Raw genomic sequence first — 24,818 nt, 5'->3', positions numbered from 1 at the left:
GACCAGCGGGTCCCACCGGTCAGCGACAGCAGTGTTGTAGGCTAGTTCAAATATTCCAGTTTTTGATTTGTTTTGTTATTTTTGTATCTTTAGTTTGGTAGCTCCTAAAATTGTCAAATAAATATGGTTGTGTTCCTTAGGAAGTGTAGTATTTAGGAAAAATATGGTCTTGGCTTCAACAGTAGAAATTTCTGGAGATTTAAATAGGGATTTCAAATGTGCTTTTGAATGCATTCAAATTTGTTTATTTTATATCTAAAGTTCCTGTGCTCCAAAAATTATGAAATTTTTGTGGTAGGCTATTCTTGTCATACGTGAGCTTGGGTAAAAATTTGAGGACCAGTGCATGTGTAGATCTATAGTTATAGATTTTTCTTTTATAAATAGTTAATCCTTGCATGAATTTTTATAAATTAATTATGAGTCCAAAATTCCTGAAATTTGTTGGAAGTGATACTAGTACCATATGGATGTTAGGAAAAATAAGAAATCTGTTGCTTGACACTTTTCAATAGGATTTTCCATTTATGCTATTTCAAGCCTTGCTTCCTTATCATTTTTGTATAGGATGTTCTACTTAGTAAAATGACATGAAATTTTTATAGTAGTCCTTTGATAGCATTAGTAAGACTCTGTAAAATTTTGAGAATTTATTAAGCACATTTGATATATATTTATTATTTAACCTAGATATCTAAATAAAATAATAAAGGCAATTTAATAAATAGTTTGGGCTTCACCATTATATCATCTTAACTGTATTTGGTATGCTGAAACTGTTGGTAGGTTCTAGGTTGTCAAATTTTGAATAATTACCTGAAGTAGAAGTGTTATTACTTTATATTGCATGTTAAGTAGTTTCTGGAATGATTCTAGAGTGGGAAGAGTTACATGTTGAAACTGATGTAGACTATAAAAATGGTTAATAACAAAGTTGTAGAGAATTTGATAAGCTTTCTAGAAAGTCCAGGATCACTGTTTTTGGATTTGTAGAACTCTAGTTATGAGTGAAACAAGTAGCTACTGTTTGCGGTGTAGTCGATGCATTGTAGAAATAGTTAAGTAGTAATCGAGAAGAGATATGCACCTACTCAAACAACGCGATGCACTTGTTAACATTATGCATTCGTAATACTCATATCATACTCATGCATCTAGGATCGGAGGAAGAGATCACGTTGCTGGAATTCGAAGAAGCAGACGAAGGGAACCCGCAGAAGAATCCGCAAGCCCCAGCTCCCGAAGGCGTGGAGCAGAACCCTGAAGAGCTTCCGGAGTGCCCTGACCACCGCCCTACTTCCTTTCTGCGAGGCAAGCCCCGGAGCATTATAAGTCTCCCAGTAATTTACAAATGTTTACTTACGTATTTATGATTGATGCATTAGGTATAAGAGTTGAATGAAACCACTTGATGCATGTACATTCCTTGTCCAGATATTAACCCTTTAACCGGTATAGGTCCAGGATCGAATATATGCTTAGCCATGCTTAGACCGGTAGAAGTCGGGTGATGTCCTGTCACCTGCGAGATATAGGTGGATACCGGAGCACGGTTGGCTATATCTGCTATCGTGGAACAGAACCATGTGGTAAAAATAAATTGAGACCGGACGGGAAGTCGATAGAGAAGCAACAAGACATGGAGGTCTTGGGTGTGGATTTATCCCCGTCTGTGTCGATTAAGGACCGTACCGTTGTTGGCGCTTCTGACAAGATTGAACGCATGCCTCTCACTTAGCTGGCCGGATAACTCGTTCCGACCGTGAAGCCGAGTAATTCAACTCAGGCCGGGAACCGTTCTGTTGTGCGCTCCTTCCGGGGAACAATCAGACTGAGCCCAAAGGCAGGCTTGGCCTGAGCATCATGGCATCTGGTGTTCCAGATTGTGCGGCGCGGTACGGACCCGCGAAATGTGTACCTGAGTTGTACCAAAGGTGACCTAAGACTATCGTGGCTGATAGATCTGGGTTTGTGTTAGGAATAAATTCCCAGCTGGTTGAAATCGATTCGAATCGCCGTCTCTCCCGGATAGTGAGAAACTTGGCTAGTCCCAACATCGTAGCAACTATATTATGAAACATGATGGTTCAAATGAATATGGAATTACAATACCTGCTATGGTTACTATTGTATGATTCTAAATAATATACCACATGTTTGGCATAGGATAGTTGCTAATCTAGAAATGGATAGTTATAATTAACTTGATAAAAGAATCACAATTGTACAACGGTTAATTGTCTTTTTCGCAAAATGTTGTCAAGTTACGTCCACTTATACAGCCTTGCATAATCCTTGGAGTCATTTTATTTCTGGTTCATGACGGGTAAGTCTAGCTGAGTACCTTCTCGTACTCAGGGTTTATTTTCCCATTGTTGCAGATGACACTGTGTATCATGGTTATTGCAAGAGTTGCTTCTATCCCGCTGTGGATGAGGAGTAAGCCCTGGGCAGGCTTCTTTAGTAATTCCTATCCTTGCTTTTGTGGACCGTGATCTGGCTTGCACTATATCAAACTATGTTGGAAACTTTATCTTCGAACTTATTTGCTTCCGCTTTGTTTACCAAACTCAGTTTGTAATAACTTTTTATTCGTACTCTGATGACGAAAAGTATCTGCGAACTTTATGTAATATGTGGCATGTATGTTGAATCCTGTACGATCTTGGTTGTTGTAAATCGTTTATCGAGACCCGTCGTGGTACTCGACGGACTACCGAGTTTATATAGATTCAAGTATGACAGTGCGACCGCTTGCGGATTGCCATTGTACTTGTATTCTTATAAATTGGTCGGTTCTGCGACAAAAGCCTTCCCCGAGTGCACGATTTTTGACACTCGGGGAAGGCGACTTTCCCGTGAGAGGATTAGCCGGAGGCTCTTCCCCGAGTGTTGCACTTGGGGAAGGCTTCCCCGAGTACAACCGGCACTCGGGGAATCCAGCAGTTCCTGTAGTGATAGATTGACGGGACCGGGCCTCGCTGGAATCAGGCTTCGCACGGCTCCCCTCTGACTTCCCGGCTGCCGCCTGCCGAGCCACGCCATTCTGCATAAGCGCCCGGCCTGCAAATAGCCCCCCACCTCGCGCGCTTCAATCTGGCCCCGTTATGCATGCCAGCCTACCGTACCCAACAAGGCAACAAGCCTGTTTTGACCGTAGTAGCTGTGTCAATAGCCAACCGTAAATGAGGCATGCATGCATGCATTCCAGACCCCACACAACCCACTACCGCCCAGGCCTTGTTTAGATGCCATTCAAATTCCAAGTTTTTTCACTCTCTCTCCATCACATCAATTTTTAGCCGCTTGTATGGAGTATTAAATGTAGGTAAAAAAAATAACTAATTACACAGTTTAGTTGGAAATCACGAGATGAATCTTTTGAGCCTAGTTGGTCCACAATTGGACAATATTTGCCAAATAAGACGAAAGTGGTACTATTCATCGGGTTGAAATTTTTTCGCAATCTAAACGAGGCCCCAGTATGCCACAGGCTTCTTCGATGAATTGCCCGAAGGCCATCCATCGTAAATGCGCGCCATTCTCGGCTGCCGCGCGCAGAGCGCCGGTCTGTAGCTCTGTAGCTGGCCAGGCCGCGACCGCATGCACAACAAGCTACTACTGCTTCGACCTCAGCTAAGTACCTGCTAACTTAATCTCACCTCAGCTAACTTTAGGCATGGCAAGGTGTGGCGGCAATCAAACAGGCACGAGGTCTCCAGCGGCGCCTAGTTCAGGTGTTAAAGTTGTTCAGATTAGGTCTAATGACTGAGTCCTAAGGGCTGTGGGCACACCACCCCTATCTAACGCACGTTGATCGGACGTGCGGACTAAATCACCCGGGGCTTCTGACGTCTCTCTGCTATCTCGATCAGATATCCACCATATCCCTAACCTAGGCACGACAGTCGGGTCAAGATCATAGGCTAGTCACCAGTCCCTGTGCCAGTGATTCTTCGGAGTGTCAGTAATAACAACGCGAGTACCGACAACAAGAGGTGGATCCAGGAGACATCAACCATAACGACCATCTACGTATAACTGAGGTATGTACTAATTAATCTTGAAATTAGTGTGTTCATGTTATTAGATTAGCGGTTCTAATAGGCTAGCTAATCACACATTTAAGTTCTAATATCAGGTACTTCCAGCCCCCGCATCGTAGGCCGCCGGCGCCTAAGAAAGCATGGAGACCGGAGATTGCAGGAGGCGGAGAGCACCAAGAGCGTTGGGATGGAGACCTAGGCAAGGGCGGTGGCCGCAGCGCGCGCGCCGGCCAAGGGCGCCTACAGGGTGGTGGTGAGGCCGTGTTTGCATTGCATGCCTCTGTGCAAAAGCATGCCACTCACTGAAGCGTCTGCAGCCCTTGGAATGGACATTGGTGAATGGTGGTGGAGCGTATTAATTATTTGGGCATGAGTAGAGATTGAACACTACGTACGTTTAGCTAGGACGACACAGCTACTTCCTCCTGGGTCAATAGCATGCAGGGTAGAGTACTTTTACAGCGTGGGGATCCGAAGTCCCGTAGAAAAAGGAGAGAAAATCCACTGGATAAGATCAATACAGAATCGAAACACGGTGTCAATATTTTGAAAGAAATGGTTTATGATATAGTCCTAGGGAAACTAAAGGCTTGTTTGAACTGCTTGTCTCCAAGTTTTCCACCTCCGCTTTATGTTTTTTTAGCTAAATAGATCTAGCTGCACAAACTCTGGTGCTTGAGGGAAAAAAGATAGACTTGTGACAGCACATAAAATGATACTCAAGAAACTCTAGTTTTTATTTTTTTTATTTTACCTGCTTTACGTAAGTGCCTTCAACCTACAGTACTCTATAAATAACGGCAAATGAAATATACGGTGGCACGTGCCCACACAGGCCACAGCGGCCCCATTTTAAAGTGCATCGGGACGCTACCCTACATTCGGACGCGTGAAAGAACCAACGGTTGGCCGAACCGAAGCCCGTGTGTCGGAAAATGCTAGCTGCCTAGCCTGCCCAACCAACGCTGCTACCGCCAGAGCCAGCTAAAGCTATCCCTGACGTGCTGGCCCAGCAGCACCAGCAGTGGGCAACGAATGCGCACTACTGGAAAGTCGAAATACCCTAACGGTTTCGGTTTTTTTTTACGGTTATTCAGAAAACCGTCAGGGTAAATTCAATTTTTTTGACGGTTATTGTAAAACACACAGGGAAAATGAATAACCATCAGGGAAATTTGTATTAACCTGTGTGTTTAAGAAACCGACAGGGTAAATAATTACTCTGTCGGTTTTTGAATTTACCCTGACGGTGATTTTAATTACACACAGGGAAATTATTGGAAGGCGCGAAAATGCTGAAAAAGGCCCGCCAGAAGTTTCCGCCATCCCTCCAAAGAATGAGAGGCGGGCCGAAAGCCCGCCAAAAAATTCCATCCCGCATCCCTGCCTTCAAGCTCTTCAGGTGGCCGATGCTAAAAGTGGCTGCACGCCGTAGAAGAGGGAAAAAGAAAAAAAAGAAAAAGGCAAACCCTATCTCCCCACACCACACCGCACGGTACTCCCACCTCTCCCAAGCGCCAGCAACAATTTCTTCTCCACTGCGCCCGGCGCTGCCTCCCCACGCCGACCGTTCCTGCTCTCCCTCCCCCACGCCGCCGCCCCCATCTTCCCCACGGAGCTCCTGCGCGCGGGCACGGTCTCCCTCTCACGCCTGCCCCCATCTTCCCCACGGAGCTACCTGCACGCCGCCGCCCCCGAACTTCCCCCACGCCGCCCCGCCTCGTCGGCCTCCCTTACGCCGTCCGCAACCCCATCTGTGCCCTCCACCACGCCGCCCCGCTTCGTCCGCCTCTTTGCTACTCCACGCCGCCATGGCTCCCCTGCGGCTCCTCCACACCAAGTGCCGCCCTTGAGACGGACAGGACGCCGCGGCTCCTCGGGACACCACTCGGCTCCTCCACTAGTCTCCATACAGGTGTGTTCCTGTCTTCCACTATAGATCGATTGATTCTTCTTGTTAACTGAGCTGTGCATGTATCAGTTATCACACCTGTTAATGGCAATATAGAGTTATTTTATTTGAGACAAATCAGTCTCCATTATAGGCACGTTCCGTATCTAATTGATGTACGTAGACTATTGAGTCTTGGATGCAGGAGAACATATATTACATACTGTTTCTTTGTACAGCTTCTGTTACAACTTGATAGTTTGGACCCTTGTTAGATAGATCTTTTAACAATTAAGATCTTCATTATTGGGATAACTAACAGGAGTCCAGGATTCCGCAGTCTCCATTCAAGAACTCATCTGCTGCTCCATCGAGAAACACGCGAGCAGTGGAGGTCCGACGGAAGGCAGGTGACACTGGATCTGGAGAAGACAGGATCCACGCTGGAGGTGAAGGGCCCGTGAGCTGAGCTTCCTGGTTCCAGAATCAAGGTTAATCTATATTCCTTTCTCGTTGTGATGTTGCCTGCATTTATTTTCCTTTGGCATTTGGCTGTGATTCAATTCAGCGAGAACTTCACTTGAGCAATGTTAAAGAATGGTGAACCCAGATCGTTTTATGGACAACTGTAGTTTAGTTCTATATTAATAAAAAACAAATCTTTGATTGTTTCTTGATCTAAAACAGTGTGGTTTTCATGCAGTGTAGATTTTCTGATCTAAAATAATACTAAACAGAAATCTAACATGTTAATCTTTCAATACAGAACTTATTAACATGTCAAACCGCTCATGGATGTATAGTGGTTGGCAGCGTGGTAACTTTTCTAATGAATGGATTAATCAAAGCACTGTGTTCTTGAATCATGCATTTGCATTTCCGGGTGTAGCTCAAAATGGTACCATCAAGTGTCCTTGTGCCAAGTGCCGGAACTATTTTAGACACCCAAGAAAAACTGTAGAATTGCACCTATGTAAGCATGGTTTTAAGGAAGGCTATGAAACATGGACAGAGCATGGAGAGGGGACTGTTAGTCATACTGAATTTGACAATGCAGTAAATAGAGAGGGTTTTGATGAGACCGACCATATGGATGAAATGCTAGTTGATCTAGCTGGGGCCCATCCACCTGCAGTAGATGAACCAACACCATATGCTAAAGCTTTCTACAGGATGGTCGCTAGTGCAGATGAGTTGGTGCACTGAGAAAACCAATCACTCATGCATGTCCGCGGTTGCTCGATTACTTGCCGTAAAGTCACGATACAACATGCCTATTGCAGAATATGATGACATCTTAGATATTGTCCATGAACTTCTTCCTCTAGATTCTAAGCTACCTGACAACTTCTACCAATCAAGGAAACTATTAGAGGGTCTTGGTATGCCATATGTGAAAATTGATGTTTGCTACAACAATTGCATGCTTTTCTACAAAGATAATGAGAATAAAGAGAAATGTGATTTTTGTAAAGCCAATCGATATGAGGATGGTGGGAAGAAAATTCCACGCAAAGTTTTGCGTTATCTTCCCATCAAAGATAGGCTGCAAAGGTTGTTTCTACACCCCGAAACAGCCAAACTAATGTATGCACCTAGTCCCTCAACGAATGGTAAAATGGTGCACCCTTGTGATGGAGAAGCTTGGCAGAAATTTGATAAAGACAACCCTGACTTTGAATCAGATAGAAGAAATGTGCGACTAGCTATAGCAACTGATGGTTTCACACCATTTAATCTAAATGCTGCTCCTTATTCATGTTGGCCAGTCTTTGTGACCCCACTAAATTTACCACCTGGCACACTCTTAAGACAGGAGTATATTTTCCTCTCCCTTGTTCTTCCTGGTCCAAAGCACCCTGGTAAAAAGTTGAACATTCTAATGCAGCCCTTAGTTGATGAACTTCAGGACCTATGGGTAGGGGTTAATTCTTGGGATGCTTCGGTAAAGAAAGAATTTACATTAAGGGCAGCCTACCTTTGGTCTGTACATGACTTCATGGCATATGGTGACTTTGCTGGATGGAGCACACATGGTAGATTGTCATGCCCATATGGATATGGGTGCAAAGGTTTTACACTACGTAATGGTCATAAGGCTTGCTGGTTTGATTGCCACAGGAAGTTCCTGCCTGTTGATCATGAATTTAGACAACAAGCAAATGCATTCCGTAAGAACACTAGGGTTTCTGAGGAGCCTCCTAGTATCTTAACAGGAGAGGAAATGCAACGCCATTTGGATAGATTTGTAGGTGATTCAGATACCTATGGAAAATTGCATAATTGGACACATGCACTTTGCTTTAGGCAGCTTCCATATTTCCAGAAACTTCTTCTACCTCACAATATTGATGTGATGCACAATGAAAAGAATATGGCTGAAGCCATATGGAACACATGCTTTGATATAGGAGATAAGACCAAAGATAATGTGAAGGCTAGGCTAGATTTAGCTCAAATTTGTAATCGTCCTTCGCTCCATTTGGTGCAAAGAAACAATGGGAAGTGGGATAGGCCAAGAGGTCCATTCTGTATTGGTAAAGATGACAAGCCAACCATTCTCAAATGGATCCAAGATTTAAAGTTTCCTGATGCATATGCTGCAAACATAAGGCGTGGTGTAAACCTTGAGCAAAAGAGGGTTTTAGGCCTAAAAAGTCATGACTACCACATTTTTATTGAACGGTTGCTTGCTGTTGTGTTCCGCGGGTTCTTGCCTGACAATGTATGGCGCTCTTTGGCTGAGCTTAGTTACTTCTATCGCCAATTGTGTGCGAAAGAGCTTAGCAAAGATGTTGTCCGTTCTCTGGAACAAAATGTTGCAGTGCTTCTTTGCAAATTAGAGAAGATATTCCCTCCTGGTTTCTTCAATGTTATGCAACATTTGATCATCCATCTACCTTATGAGGCAAGGTTAGGAGGGCCAGTCCTAGCTCGTTGGAGCTATCCATATGAGAGGTAATTATGTAAATAAGTTATGTAAGCTGCTGTCCAAATTAAAGGACCTTAGTTTATTGATCATGGGTATGTTGTTACTTCATAGGTGTATCCAAAAACTTAAGAAGAAAATTAGAAATAAGGCTCGAGTTGAAGCTGCCATGGTTGAGGCATTCCTAGTTGAAGAGGTTACAAATAACCTTAGCTTGTATTTTAAATCCACTGCTCCTTCAATGAGAAACAAGATACCTCGCTATGATGATGGTGCATCTACATTTCAAGCTACATGTGACCTTGAAATTTTTAAATGCTCGGGTCGATGCATTAGTCCAAGGGGTATCCGTGACCTCTCAAATGAGGAATACAAGGTTGCTTTCCTGTACATATTAACAAACATGCCTGAGATGGAAGATTTCTTCATGTAAGTTCTAAAAACACATGAAAAATCTGAGGTTTCTTTAGTAGAATTTGTGCATATAGGGATAACAATAAATCTGTTAATGTAGACAATTTGAGAAGGAGCAGTGGAAGAGCCGTCTTCCTCCCACAGAACAGCAACTTCGTGATTTAAGGTTAAATGGTTGGAAACATGGCCGTGGCACGGAATCAGGGCCAAATTTTTTTGAATGGTTCAAAAGAAAAGTAATCTTCTTCCCTTGTTCTAAAAAGTCACATTATGCTTACTTTAAATTATAAGAAAACTTAAACAAAGTTAACATATAAATTGTTCTTTTTCAGTGCCAAAAATCAGCTAGCATTCACAATGTGCTGTGCCAAATGTCTTATGGTTTTCGCACTCAAGTTACCTCATATGGGTGTTATGATATCAATGGATATAGATTTCGGTCTGAGAAATATGAGAAAGGAAGACCAGGGCTAACAACCATTAATACCGGTGTTTGTGTTACTTCATATGATGAATCTGATAACGCTCTTGAGTATTATGGTGTCATAGAAGATATCATAAAGATAAAATGGGAGGGTAGTATTAAACTAGAGTTGGTTTTGTTTTATTGCCGCTGGTTTGATCCAACACCTAATGGATTGAGGCGCACAGAAGACCTAGGGTTGGTAGAGATCAAGCATGCAGCAAGATTAAAAAGTTTTGACCCATTTGTGATGGCTAGTCAAGTTACTCAAGTTTACTATCTGTCGTACCCATGCAAGAAGGAGTTGTTACCATGGTGGGTTGTGTATCAGGTTGCTCCACATGGATGTGTACCCCGAAATACCGATAATACTATGTCAATGAGTTCTGAAGACACAATACATGATGTCTATCAAGAGGAAGGATTGGATGGTACCTTTGTTATTGATTTGGGGGATGCATTGGACACCATAATCTCATTGGGCTCTGACGAGATAACTGACCCAAAAGACTTGGAAACAATAGAGAAGGCTGCTGTTCAAGATGAAGGATATGATGAAGAAGATATTGAGGAAGAGTATGTAAGCACAGAAGAAGAGGAGGAACCAATGGATGAAGAGGCTGAGGAGACTTATGATCCAAATGATTTCTGATCTAGTCATAAACTGCAATTTGGAGAAAACTTGTTGTTCCAATATATAGTCCTAGTAAAATTAATGTGATGTAATGCAGTTGGTTGTCTGACAACCAAAACTTTTCAATCTACTATTATTACTTGTGTGGACTATATAATTTTAGCTTGTTGTTCACCTTCTAAACTTATATTTGTTGTTTTTTTACTTGCTGGTTATTCATTGCATCCATTTACCTTTTATGCAGACTTAACTTTTGTCCTGGCTATTTAATTCCTATGCTAATTTACTTTTTGTGGACTCTACTTTTTGTGCAGATGACTCGTGCCATTCGTCATGTTCCAACCAATCGTGCTACTAGCAATCGTGGCTCCCATGGCAGTGCATCTCATGGTACTGGTACAGCCTCTGCTAGTGATGCCACCCAAAGGACCAGAGGTGCTCTTGCCCGAGAAGAGCCACCTAAAAAAAGAGGAAGGAAGCCAGGGCGCGTGACAGAATTAGCACTACCTAAGCCTGGTACCAAGGTGCTTCTTAAACCAAGTGGTGACGAGTGAGTACATTACTAATTGATGATTCATTGTTATTATAAATATTTGAACACCTCAATAAAACAAATATGTATGACTGCAGGCAGTTTAGCTATGTTGACTATGAGAACAAGGATCCCCCTTACAAATACACGACTCAAGTTGGAGTCGTTCTTAAGAGAGAATACCCTACTGTGTTGGTTGAGGACAGAGATGAGAATGGGGCACTCATTAGGAAGCGTGCAGCACTGGAGTGGGCAGATTATTTTTTTCTAGATCCTGCGAATCAAACAGGAGTGTCAAGTGCAGATCGTGTGCTTTCTGAATTTTGGGTAAGCAACACATAATTTTTCAAGTTAGGAGTATAACATGCACAGATAAGTTGCTTTTGTTGATCTAGCTTGTCTTGTACACATGCAGCGCTTGTTTGAAGTCAGTATAGATGACCAAGCAGAGGCTGATCGTGTTCTTGAAAAATATTTGAAGAAAAGAGTTAAGGACCAGTTGTATCAATCCCGTGTGGATTGTGTGAAGGAGTACTACAGGGATCCCAATACACTTGAAACAATTGATGATGCACATGCTCGCCCGATACAGCTGCAGTATGAACAATACTTGGCTGGTAGGCTGAAGTGGTGCAGTGACGAGGTGTGGCCTAGGCTGTGTGCTTATTGGTGCACTGATGATTTCAAGCTAAAACGAGCGAGAGCACAGGAATGTCGCTTCAAATCACAAGATATTGCTCAAAATCATGGAGGTTCGAGGCCATTCACGGAGACACAACAAGTTCTGGTATGATACCCTTGCTAATGAGTGTCTTCTTACTCGTAAGAATCTATAAAGACTACTATTTGAATTATAAGTGCTATATCTGACAGAAAAGTGATAAGAGAAACCTCAGAATGTAACAAACAGCCAATATGGACAAACAGACAAATTATTTTTTTAGCACAAGGTAATCTCGTCCAATACAAAAACAACCAATATGACATATGGCTGAAGATTACTAGCAAATCTGCATGTTCTAAACAAGTACAGATTAGTATTTTTTCTATTTCTTTGCTGATGTTTACATTGAAAACCTATTCTATCTTATAGGGAAAGAACTTTGGTCCAGCAAAGGCAACATTTATGAACACATTTGCTGTGATGCATTCTGGTTTCAAAAGTGTGGATAGCACTGGCAGTAGTGGTCCAATTCGTTGTCAGAAAGCACAAAAGCTGATTGTAAGCACGCTCTACTTTGATATATGGAAACCATTTACTTTTTAGATTCTTCTTTTATGGTGCAAGTGACTACTTTATGTATGAACATTGTTTCTAGGATGACTATATGTCAGCTGTTAGGAGGGTTGCACATCCAGATGAAGTGGATGGAGAGCATGAGCACATGGAAGGGGAAGGGGATGTGGAAGAGGAAAGCCAGCAAGTGCATGAGCAAGAATTGAATGGCAAGGTCTTGTATGACCTCTCTGGTGGCACGCCCCATGGACGATTTGCCATTGCAAATGGTGCTGTTAGGGCAGCTGATATCAGGGCAGCCGCGAAGGAAAACAATATCCGTCCATCAAATTCAGTTTCTATGCAAAGCATGGCATGAGAAGTTGCACATCTACGCTCTGAAAACACAAGGCTACAACAGGAAAAGGACAATGTAGGCAAAATGGCACTAGGCTTGATAGTGGTATGTGCAAATATCTGAATCTAAGATTTGTTGTTTCGAACAACATTTGTTCACATTAACGTGGTACATATTCGTGTGCAGCGACTTTATCGGCGCGTGGGCGAGGAAGTTCCAGAGGAAGCACTAAGCATTCTATCAACAACACAACCAACTGTGAGTATATAAAAAATATTCTATTAGCTATAAATCATAGATGGAAAATAAACAAAGTGAAGGGAATTTTACTCTTCTTTGCATGGCATTCAATTTAGGCATTTGGCTCCTATCAGTTAGTCTAACTAGAGCTTTTTGGTATTCAGCATGGCAGTACCCAGTGCACCAGTGAGGAAGTGGCCTCATGTTGATTCTTTTGTAGCTATGGACTTTAGTTGCACAGAATCACATAATCATGTTACACTGAGATTCCAATGTTCACATCTGGTGGTAAGGTAGAAATTCACACTTTTTCGGTTTTGAAGAACTGGGAAGAATTAGTATGTTATGCAAATAGGGTACCACAATTTCTGTTAGCTGAACTGATTCTAGACTAGTGGTATTAAAATAATTAGTAAACTATTCTTAACTGAACATGTATACCTTGGTCAGTAACACATTCTTAGGTGAACATCTTTTGTTTTTAGCTGAACATCTTAGCTGAACATTCTTAGAAAACAACTTTTGTTTTTAGCTGAACATGTTTTAGCCTTGTACTCATATTGACTGAAACACATGCAGCCCGGTGACTAATAATCTTTTACTTTTTCACATGCAGCCGGTGACTGGATCATCTCATGTGGGTTCCGAATCGACTAATGACGATGTTGCAGCAAATGAGAGACTCCATGGTGGAAGTAGAGCTGCATTAGAAACCAGGAACTATCATAATGAAGCCACATGTGCAGGTGCTGGTGCTGATCTCACTGAAGACTGAATGGCTGTGTAGCCTGTTCTTTTGAAGTGTTTGCCCCTGCATACAATTTGGTTGGTACTAACCTTCAGCTAGTTCTTAGTGGCGTGGATGTTGAGCTAGTACTAACCTTTAGCTCGTATTCTTTTGAAGTGTTTGCCTCTGCATACACTTAGGTCAGTACTAGTGGTGTGGTTGTTGGGCTAGTACTGATCTTTAGCTAGTACTGGTGGTGGAAGGGAGTTATGTTGATGCCAAATGTTTGGAGAAGTTATTTTGGGTAGATGGGTGCTAAATATTTGGACATCTCATGTATTTACCAATGTTGATGCAAACAAGACATCTATGTATGTAATGAATTTATGCTAGACTAATCTATATATATATGATGGTGTATTGTATTTATCTTGGTATATGTCTCCATGGTTCAGTGTATATTATATTCAATATATCTGTTTTAAATTATATGGAAAACAGTATGTCAGTTTTTTCCTGTCGGTGTGATTTTTCCTGGTGGTTTAACACCGACAGGGAAAAGAATTTTCCTGATGGTCCTCTTTCGACAGGGAAATCACCACCGACAAGGAAAAATATATTTCCCTGATGGGAAGAAATCGACAGGGAAAACAGGCACCGGCAGGAAAAAGCGATTTTTTTACGGTGTGCAGACCGTCAGGGTAAATGATATAATAGCTTGTCGGTTTTGCACCGCCAAGGAATTTTATTTCCTTGTCGGTAATCCATTTTTTTTACTGTTTCTACCGTCAGAGAAAAGAGATTTTTCTTGACGGTTTTGCAATTAACCTGTGGGTTATCCACCGTCAGGAAAATAAAATCGTATTTTCCTGACGGTACACCGTCAGGGAAATAACATCATCCCTGTCGAGCCAGCCCTGACGGTTATTCCCTGGCGGTTCACCGTCAAGGAATTTACTTTTAGATTTCCTTGACGGTGTTTTACATTTCCCTGACGGTCCGTACACCGTCAGGGAATTTTGGCTCTCCAGTAGTGGCGAGCGCAACCGTCGCCATGCCGCGCGCGTACATCATGTACAGTGCACACCCGCCGTGCGTCGAGTCGAAGCAGGCCCTCGTTTAGTTGCGTCCGAATTCGGCGCCGCCGAGCCTACTGTAGCGACATTAGGTACTGTAGCGTTTCGTTTTTATTTGGTAATAATTGTCCAAACGTTGACTAATTAGGCTCAAAACGTTCGTCTCGCAAAGTACAACCAAACTGTATAATTAGTTTTTGATTTCGTCAACATTTAGTATTCCATGCATGTACCGCAAGTTTGATGTGACGGGGAATCTTTTTTTTGCATAATGTCAAAGTTGGTATTTTGGATGAACTAAACAGGACCCAGCTCGACCGAGAAATTTATGGCCTGGCCTGCCCTGCCATGCCACTCTGCCTCGCGTGCACTTCTTCCTTCGGGACGACGCCACGGCAAGGCATGGGGGTCGAAGGCTCCAAGCCGAGTGCGCATTTATAATAAGGACTTACGTGCATCCAGCCATTGTCCTTCTCCCACTACCACCACCTGCAAGCCTTCTACTCACCAGCTTCGACCTCTTTGCCTTCGATCGGCTTCTGCGATCATGGACAAGGCGAGGCGGCGGCACGTGCCGGCGTTCGGGGAGTGGAACTACTACTCCTCCTCGACGTCATCCCCAGAAGAGCCGGCGCCGCCGCGCTCGGGCGCCGCGGCGGCCGAGTCCTGGTGGTGGTACGCGCCGGAGCCGGAGGCCTGCAGCGACGCCTGGTTCAGGTACTCCCCGCCCCCGCCGGCGCCTAAGAAGGCGCGGAGGCCGGAGACCGCGGGCGGCGGAGTCGTCGTCGCTGGAGCTGCGGAGCACAAGAGGGCGGTGGCGGCAGCGCGCACGCCGGCTAAGGGCGCCTGCCGCAGGGTGGTCGTGAGGCCCGTCGACGAGGACCTGTACCGGGTGCCACCGCCGGACGACGATACCACTGTCTCCCGCCTCCCTAGGCGCCGGGTTCGTATTCTTGCCGACATTTGGTAGATGGAGCGATTGGAAAAGCTTACGTATTCTTCTTGCAGACTAAAAGTTTCCTCGCATTGGTTTGCAGAAGAAGAGTGCGGAGAGGAGGAGCTTGTGGATGGGTTGCTTGGGCCTCAACTGCGTCGCCTGAAGCTAGGTTAGAGGGTACTTGTTACCAATGCATTGGGCGGCTAGCTGATACATGGCGTGTGGAATCTGAAGAAGTACTAGCTAAGTAGTGGTAGAGTGCTCTTTAAATTTTTCATGTTTGCTTCCTCTCGTGTTCGTCGTTAGCTCACTGTATGCCATAGTGCTATATATGGCAGCATGAAGATTAGAGGAGCAGTACTAGTACGTAGTTGTGCCAGCCAAGCAATGGAGTAGCAGTGAAATTCGACAGGGTCAGTAGTGCATGTGTGGGACTGTGTGGATTAAGTGCTGCATCTTGTCATGCCATGGCATGGTACCAGTTAATAGAGCCATCTTGCTAGCTAGTAGCTCCTGATCTTTTTGCACTGACGTACGTATATATTGCTCCTGATCAGTTTGTTTGATTTGTTGCAAATGCTAGCTGCGTTTCTATCTTTGGGTTAGTGCAATCCGCGCTACCCGGATGTCTGTGAAACTCATCACTCCAGGTCTCCAGCCAGCGACTTCCAGCCTTGTGCCTCACTTGAATGCGAAGTGACGCACATGTTAGGAACGGGTACTGTTCACGCATGACATACTGTGCATGTACTTTGGGCAACGTTTATGAACGATCCATGTTCAGAGAGTTTTTTTCCCCACGAGAGGCGAGGTACATTTCCTCTCAGATAAGGGAGTTTCACTACCGGAAACCGGCGATTTGCCGAGTGCTGAGGCTTTGCCGAGTGTATTTTATCGGGCACTCGGCAAATACCGTGTTTGCCGAGTGCCAAATAAAATACACTCGGCAAACAAAAACACACGGCAAAATACGTCTTTGCCGAGTGTTTTTTTCTGGCACTCGGCAAAGAAGCTTTTTGCCGTGTGCATTTTTTGCCCTCGGCAAATCATTTTTTCGAAGCAATTTTTGAGGCCCTAAATGAATTCAAATGAAAAACTTTTCAACTACAAAGTTGTATAACTTCTCAAGATCTACAAAGTTTATTTTGGTCATTTCTTCATTTGACAAAGCGACAATAACGTTGTTCATAAAATCTACATATCTCATATCTCTCATATTAATTTCATGAAAGTAGAAGATACATATATAAGATTTGTGAACAATGTTACTACCACTACGTCGGATGAACAAATGACCAAAATAAACTTTATAGATCTTGATAAGTTATGAAATTTTGTAGTTGGCAACATTTTGATTTGAAATCATCTTGTCATGCAAAAACGACGTTTGAATTTGAAAATTTTAAAATTTGAATTTTTCAAACGACCTCGGATGAAAAAACTTCCTAAATGAAAATTGTAGATCTCCAAAAGTTATGAAACTATGTAGTTGACAACTTTTTGATTTGAAATCATCTTATCATGCAAAACTATGTTTGAATCTCTCAAATTTAAAATTCAAATTTTTCAAACGACCTCGGATGGAAAAACTTACTAAATGAAAATTGTAGATCTCAAAAAGTTATGAAACTTTGTAGTTGACCACTTTTTGATTTGAATTCATTTAGGGCCTCAAACAAGCAATTTACTCTCAGTTTGCCGAGTGCCTTTTTTCTAGCACTCGGCAAAGCCGTATTTTGCCGAGTGCCTATATTTTGGCACTCGGCAAAGAGGTATTTTGCCGTGTGCATTTTTTTGGCCCTCGGCAAATCAGTTTTTCGAATCAATTTTTGAGGCCCTAAATGAATTCAAATGAAAAACTTTTCAACTACAAAGTTGTATAACTTCTCAAGATCTACAAAGTTTATTTTGGTCATTTCTTCATTTGACAAAGCGACAATAACGTTGTTCATAAAATATACATCTCTCATATTAATTTCATGAAAAAATAGAAGAGAGATATATATGATTTGTGAACAATGTTACTACCACTATGTCGGATGAACAAATGACCAAAATAAACTTTGTAGATCTTGAGAAGTTATGAAATTTTGTAGTTGGCAACATTTTGATTTGAAATCATTTTTCATGCAAAAACGACGTTTGAATTTGAAAATTTTAAAATTTGAATTTTTCAAACGACCTCGGATGAAAAAACTTCCTAAATGAAAATTGTAGATCTCCAAAAGTTATGAAACTATGTAGTTGACAACTTTTTGATTTGAAATCATCTTATCATGCAAAACTACGTTTGAATCTCTGAAATTTAAAATTCAAATTTTTCAAACGACCTCGGATGGAAAAACTTACTAAATGAAAATTGTAGATCTCAAAAAGTTATGAAACTTTGTAGTTGACCACTTTTTGATTTGAATTCATTTAGGGTCTCAAATAAGCAATTTACACTCGGTTTAGTATAATATATTGGGAACTAAAACGGAATCTAGACACAAGTGACAGTGTGGTGTAGTGGTAGAGGAGGTTTGTGCGCAGCGGGAGGTCTTGGGTTCGAATCCCGTCGACCGCGTAGCCGTGAAATTTACGCGAAAAAAGCCGGAGATGGATGGGCGCTGACCGGTGGGGGCCTCCACCAATTAAAAAAAAAATTTCATTTTTTTTTGGGTAAAAATTCCCATTTTTTTCGGCTTTTTTTTCGGTTCCAACTTTGCTGAGTGTCGGCACTCGGCAAAGGCTTTGCTGAGTGCCCGACAAAAGACACTCGGCAAAGACGTCTTTGCCGACTCTTTTTTTGCCGAGTGCTCTTTGCCGAGTGCAGCACTCGGCAAAGCCTTTGCCGAGTGTAAATTGGGCTTTGCCGAGTGCCCCTGGCACTCGGCAAATTCACTGAGTCCGGTAGTGTTTGGTTTAGGCTTGTTTAATTTCTCCTCCTAAACCCATTGGGTGTTTGAACACATGGAATATTAAATGTAGACTTAAAAAATAACTAGTTGCACAGATTGCGACTAATTTATGAGACGAATTTTTAAGCCTAATTAGTCCACAGTAAAGCTACTGTACAATGCGATAATGCCGGATTAATTAGGCTTAATAAATTCGTCTCGCAGAGTACTTAGGACTTCTGTAATTTATTTTATTATTAGTATCCGAACACTTCCATATGACATCTCGATGTGACACCCCTAAACTTTAGCCCCTAAATTAAAATAAGGCCTTAGCAAAAGAACAGGAAGAGTTTAATTTCCCACATGCTTCCTAAAAGGCGACAGATCCGAGAGCAAATGTACGTTCCGATTCAACAGTAAGATGTAAATGCTTACAACAGATGGGCCCAGAGCTGTGTTTCTTCTCCTCGAACTGGTCGGCTCTACACCAGTCCATTTTGGCAGAGCTCCATGCATGGCTATGGCTTGTTGCAGGCACACCCAGTACAAATCGATCCAGTGGGCCCCACTACAGGAAACTGGAATTACCTTGGCACCCAAAGATTTTCTTGAGTGCCAAGATCAAACCGACAAGGAAAGTGCATTTTTCTTGGCGGTGCTACTAAACTCTCAAGGAAACATATATTCCTTGGAGGTTGAAGTAAACCGTCAAGAAATATGGGTATTTCCTTGGCGGTTTCCAATCACCTGAGTGTAAGTGTAAAGAGTCAAGGAAACTACTATTTCCTTGAGTGTTATTCTTAACCGCCAAGAAAAATACCTATTTCCTTGAGTGTTATTATAAACCGTCAAATAAATTATCATTTCCTTGGGGTTTGTTGAAGTTTCTTGGAGGTTGGCACTTGGCACCCAATGAAATGTTTGTAAGTATTTTGGTGACTCCGACTGAAAAAAAGAATACTATCTTAATGGTGTTTGAAAATCCTAAAATTGGGTATGAGATAATAATATGGTTGTATTATCTTGGCATAAAATTTTCAAATCATATTAACAAAGTTGGACTATACGTTATTCACAAATGGATATATCTTTCACATAGTTACATAGCTATGTGAGACATGTGTCCATTTGTGAACAATGTATACTACCACTTTATTTTAACCATTTGATTTTTATGCAAAGATTATACATCAAAACCATGTTGTCATGCAAGTTTGTAGAATTTTCTAACAAAGTTTTGATATTATTTAATTATCTTATGGTAATTTGGAGATAGAAGTATGAATTATCCCTAGCAAACAAATGGGCTTTTTTGTGTAACTCCAAGATATGGGCTAGAGTGAAATGTATGAGCCCAAATATATTTTTATGTTTGTTTTTTAATCTTTTTGGAGGTATGGACAGTTCAGTTTACAATTACTTTAAATGAACATCTAGAAATTAATTTAAACTATAGAAAATAGAAAATATATTCAAAAAAATTTAAACTCCTGCACAACAACTTATATATAGCATATTACATTTGAAAAATATATTGGGTATACAAGATACGTTTTTTCATGTTACTTTAGAAGCATTTTCCTACTTATTATTTAAACATTAGACAAAACAATTAACTACATATAATTGACAACCTCACAATATTCAACCTAAAATAAAGCCCATCTCATGGATGCAGCCCACTACAGCCCAAATCAAACACTGCCTCAGCCGCTAGATCGAGAGGAACGATCAAGATGCATTGGGCGTTGTAATATAATGCTCTCCAGAAACCCTATCAGCCACCGAGCCCCTCTTCCCCATACGACCTTTTTTTTCCTTTCTTCTCCGGTTATCTCCCGCTTCCCAGTCCGCACCAGCGCGCTGTTCCTGCTAGGGTTAGGGCCTTAGGGGCGGGCGAGCGGCGGTGGCGCGGGGCCGCGTGGCGGCGGGCGGAGCAGCGGAGGCCGTCATGCAGCAGTTCGTGGGTTGGTGATTCCAGTGCCTTTAAGTGCCAGTAAGAATAAGACATGTGAATTTATACGATGACTAGCAGTAGTAACATTTGTATATTTAGTAAAAAGATAATATTTCTATGTCAAGTCTGGTTGTGTTAGAATTAAATTAAAAAGAGATCTAGTGAGATTGATATGTGGTTCATAGTAGAATTGAAAATACAGTTGCGTATATGTTGCTTGCATCTAAAAATTCAGACCATGCATTAGCAGTTACTCTGTCTTTGAGGTAAAGAATGTGTCGGGCTCAAATGGTAGCAGCAGTTTATTCAAATTGTAGCATCTAGGGGCAGCACTTATTAATTCTCTAACCCAAACAAAATCATTACATTGATCTGGTTGGTGTAATTCAATTTTTGGACAAATGGATTATACGTTTATGACTGTTGTTATCTCTTTCTATTGGTTGTATGTCTTTCTCTAAAATAAAATGGTCTATATGCTTCTATAGATTGAAACAATGTCTTATTTCTTAGCAATAATTTGGATATTTTTTGTGAAAGCGCTGACTAGTATAGCACCTCGTTACTAGTTTGGTACATGTGTCAAACTGCCTGTTAAAACCATTAGTTTGGTTTAGTTAATTCTTTGTTCTATTTTCTCATGTAGGTATGCAACCAGCAAATCTACGACTTAGGCCAAAAGATAGTGTGGTGGAGGGCTTGATACAGGAGTTAGTAATACCCCTACCACTTTGGAAACTATTAGTGACTTGTGTGTTATGATGTATGGACTTCATGTAAGGATGAATGACAAATGTACTTGTAATATTCGTATGGATATTTTAACGTCAATATAATGGTTGGGGACCATAATAAAATGTCTATATGCATGTCATCGTGTGTCGATTGAATATAGTGACTAGAATATTAGAATATATTGATTGCTGCAATTATTTTTTTATTGCTAGGATAGGAAATCATAATTAACTTCGCGGTTAATGACAGTCAAGGAAAACTATAATTTCTTTCGAGGTGAAGGGCAGCCAAGGAAACATCAATTACCTTGGCGGTTTAGAGTGTTTCCTGGGAGGTTGTCGACCCTTGAGAAAATTAATTTACTTGGCTGCTGTCGATCCTCAAGAAAACCACTTTTTTTGGCGGTTGCAAAATTTTCTTGGCCCTTTGGCAAATTAAGTCTAGTCGTAGTTTCCTTGGTTGCCAGCCTCCAAGGAAATCATCTTGAGTGCCAAAACCGCTGAGAAAACTATCATCTTTGAGTGCCAAAACCGCCGAGAAAACTATTTCTCCTTATCTTCTATTCTTGAATGCATTTGCTTGATGGTTTGTGGCCAAGAATCATTTCCTTAGCGGGCCCCCCCTGCACTATAGAATTTTGCCTAAAAATTTCATTAGGGCTCCACAGGGATTCCACTGCTGCGAAGTGGGTAGGGGGGCTTGAGCCCCCCCCACCCCACCGCTGTGTCCGCCCCTGATTTCATTCATTCTTTCTTTCTCTATTCTGTCTTAATATCAAAATGCCCTGATTTCATTCATTCTTTCTTTCTCTATTCTGTCTTAATATCAAAATGCCATGACTACAAGAATGAAGAGCTCCCCAACCCCAACCTCCCACCACACACACAAGAGAACGATTGTGAGAACAATTCTTACATTACTGGGCCGCGGCCGCCTGGACTCCTTGTTATCGCTGCTGCCGCAGTCCTGGCACCCGTCGCTGTTGCAGCTCGTCGTGATTGGTACCTTGCCGACAAGGAGAAGATGGATGGGTTATTACAGGTGCGAAAAAGGTACGGGAAAGGATAAGGCGAGGGTATTTTGGTCTTTTTCATGTGGGCACACTTTTGTTTTCTTTTTTTATGGCTCTTTAATCCGCTGAGACCTAATGGTGTCACCTAATAGGGGTAAACGGCACTTTGTTTAAAAGTCACACGGGCAAAATCACAAATTTTAAAAGTAGAGTAAAATCACCATTGCATTCCAAAATGTGGCACAAACACCGACTTCCCAATTACAAATTTTATTGCACATGACTCAATATAACAGTTTGAATTTTTGCCGCATTCTTAGTGCAAACAAAACTGAAGAGATGTTTCACAAATTCTTGTAAAATTGTATATTTTATGATTTATTATAAATTTTACAAAATCCTGTAAAATCTTCATCATTTTGTTTGCTGAAGTTCTTCGTTTTCCTCTCATTTTTTTTCTTTCTCAAACGCCAAATCTGGCGGGTTATGAAAACCATACGTTTTGCCTCCGCCTCTCCCTTCTCTCCCCCCAGAAAATCACATCCCCTCCAACCACTCCAGTCTCCACCTTCTCTATCCGCCGAGGATGCAAACGGGACCACGAGTCTGGAGGCCGTCCGGTCTAGGTAGGACACATCGCCCCCTCCTCTGTCTCGTACAGAAACACGCCCTCCCGATCGCCCCCTCATCTGTCGCATCCGCGCCGGTGAGTATGGCAGATCCCCATTCCCTTCTCCCTCCTCGACTCCTCGTATCCCTCTCCTCTCCCTCTTCAACCGTTTCTCCTAACCCTAACCTTGGTATGCCTTCTTGATTTTTTTTTTGGACGAGATTTTCGGGTCGTAAGAGCTCTGATTCATGGCTGCGTGCTTTGTGCAGAGAAGCAGAGGCTCGTATGTGCGTGTGAGGCGCGGGGCAGACTTGATTCGGGCTCCTTCCTTGGGGTCGCACGGTAAGGTGAGTTCCTGGTCATCTGCTCTACTCTGCATGCTATCAGTTTCCGGTGATCTGATCTGCACGTGTGCTAGTTCATGTTTGAGCCAATGGAAGGGGAAGACTCTGGATGGGTGGGCAATCCTAATCCTTCTGATCTAGTGGTATCCATGGTCCTCATCACTAAGACACCAGGTGAGATCATCTTTGCATTGTCCAGTGGCGGCGTGGTGACATATGTTTAGTAGATCATACTAATGAGATAGAAAATGTAGCTTATAATGGTATGATAGCTCACATTTAACTCCCCATCTCTAATTTTTGTTGCAAAAAGATAAGTAAAATAGCTGCTGATGCTGATCCTTTTGGGAGTTTTTTTATTATTATCCTAGCATGGAGTTGTGCTTATTTAATGAAATCATATGCCTTGTTTGGTTTGCATTGATCTTAAAATAGAGATTTGTGGCACACATGCATTTATTGTGCCTAGTGGGTGTGGGTGTGCAGTCCTATTCACAGGTGTTAAAATGGTCAAGATATATGAATAACTTGTTTCATATTTTCAGAAGTTTTGGTTCAGTAATTGTTCAGAAAAATAATTTTGGGAGGACTCTGGTTCCAGTTTAGAAGTTTAAGCTGTTTCACTTGTCAGACGATAGCCATTACGTTCTTTAGCTGAACTATTTTGCACATATTCAATGGATGTGCACTACCCATGTTGTTCAACATCCCACGTTAGATTCGAATTGTGTGATGACAGATGAAAACAACCGGTCATTGTTTTCTTGACTTGGCGACAGCTTGGCCTCTATCACTCATTCTCACTTTAGCCCCTACCCTTGATATGTAGTGTTATTCTCTCTGGCATACCTGCAAGATGATTGACTTTCTACATTACTGCCTTCCCTACCCCCACCCTAAATTATTTTTATCTTAGAAAATGGGACTAAGACAATAAAATGTTGCTTTGGTTCTCTTACATTTCCTAAAAGTATTGAGTGGTATATCATTTGGACGCAGGAGCTGTACAGTAAAGGGATTGTGTTGTCACCATGGTCCATTTCAAGAATAGGTACATGGTAGTGGAGGTCCTTATAGATTCAGGTAGAGGTGAACAGGACCGTGTAATCCTCACCCAATTTAATATAACAAAAGTGATGTATAAGAGACAGCTAGAACTATAGAAAGCTATAGATTTGTCAAATTCATTCTGTTTTCCTCATATATATTTTCACCTTTTCGAAACCACATTTGTCCTTTAGAACTCAAAATTAGTTCGGTCAGTTATTTTCCTACTTAAAGTATTGCTACATGTCAATTTTGATGGTCAGCTTCATATATTATATAATAATGTAGCTCTTCCGCCCTACTGTAACACCAATTTGTAGTCCTTAAGAAAAGGGTCACTCTTTTTTTATGGCCGAACTGCCACAGTTGAGCTCATCAATCATCACTGCATTCACTTTTTCTAGGAGAAGCATCAGGGATTGCAAGAAAGCGGCACTGGAGTGTGATGAGGTGAAATTTGGACAATACAAGATGGCTGCCGGTGATAGTATCGTGGCAGGGATCATCCCATCCGTAGAGAGCTGCTTTGAGAAAATTAGAACACTAGAAAGCTAGAAAAAAATTCTCTGTCCACTCCTGTTTTTGTAGCATAACTTGTATCTAAAGTTTGTACAGAAGTTTCATATTTTCATTTGAAAAAATGAGCCTGCCAACAACTATGCAATAATCACACAGACATGGTGAGCAACCAGTCGAATTAAGATGATGTAGCTTTTCTAATGTGGATCACCCAACTAAATTGGAACATATTTAGGGAACTTGATGAAG

General features: G+C 41.9%; 1 protein-coding gene, 2 long non-coding RNA genes and 1 pseudogene across 5 annotated transcripts; all 4 read left to right on the top strand.

Annotated features, from left to right (window-relative positions):
* Positions 1 to 6,714: 6,714 nt before the first annotated feature.
* LOC136488504 (uncharacterized) lies at positions 6,715 to 10,395 on the top strand (annotated as a pseudogene).
* A 2,114-nt stretch (positions 10,396 to 12,509) lies between these two features.
* On the top strand, positions 12,510 to 13,700 carry LOC136486000 (uncharacterized). 2 transcript variants are annotated; one of them, XR_010766636.1, is made up of 4 exons: positions 12,510 to 12,588; positions 12,670 to 12,741; positions 12,888 to 13,016; positions 13,340 to 13,700. It is a non-coding gene; the product is annotated as an uncharacterized lncRNA (long non-coding RNA). The 2 variants fall into 2 exon arrangements; XR_010766635.1 differs by lacking the exon at positions 12,510 to 12,588 and having other exon boundaries at positions 12,610 to 12,741.
* Positions 13,701 to 15,073: 1,373 nt separating this feature from the next.
* LOC136485997 (uncharacterized) lies at positions 15,074 to 15,626 on the top strand. Its single transcript, XM_066482767.1, has 2 exons — positions 15,074 to 15,469; positions 15,567 to 15,626. Exons 1-2 carry the CDS (start codon positions 15,074 to 15,076, stop codon positions 15,624 to 15,626), a joined length of 456 nt encoding a protein of 151 aa, XP_066338864.1.
* Positions 15,627 to 22,587: 6,961 nt separating this feature from the next.
* Positions 22,588 to 24,751, top strand: LOC136490111 (uncharacterized). 2 transcript variants are annotated; one of them, XR_010767520.1, is made up of 4 exons: positions 22,588 to 22,755; positions 22,929 to 23,006; positions 23,078 to 23,177; positions 24,003 to 24,441. It is a non-coding gene; the product is annotated as an uncharacterized lncRNA (long non-coding RNA). The 2 variants fall into 2 exon arrangements; XR_010767519.1 differs by lacking the exon at positions 24,003 to 24,441 and adding an exon at positions 24,455 to 24,751 and having other exon boundaries at positions 22,589 to 22,755.
* Positions 24,752 to 24,818: the final 67 nt, after the last annotated feature.

Source organism: Miscanthus floridulus, chromosome 10 (genome assembly GCF_019320115.1).
Source record: "Miscanthus floridulus cultivar M001 chromosome 10, ASM1932011v1, whole genome shotgun sequence".
In the NCBI taxonomy this organism is placed as follows: Eukaryota; Viridiplantae; Streptophyta; class Magnoliopsida; order Poales; family Poaceae; genus Miscanthus; species Miscanthus floridulus.
The sequence above is the reverse complement of the archived record's forward strand: the minus strand, read 5'-3'. Positions and strand labels throughout refer to the sequence as shown.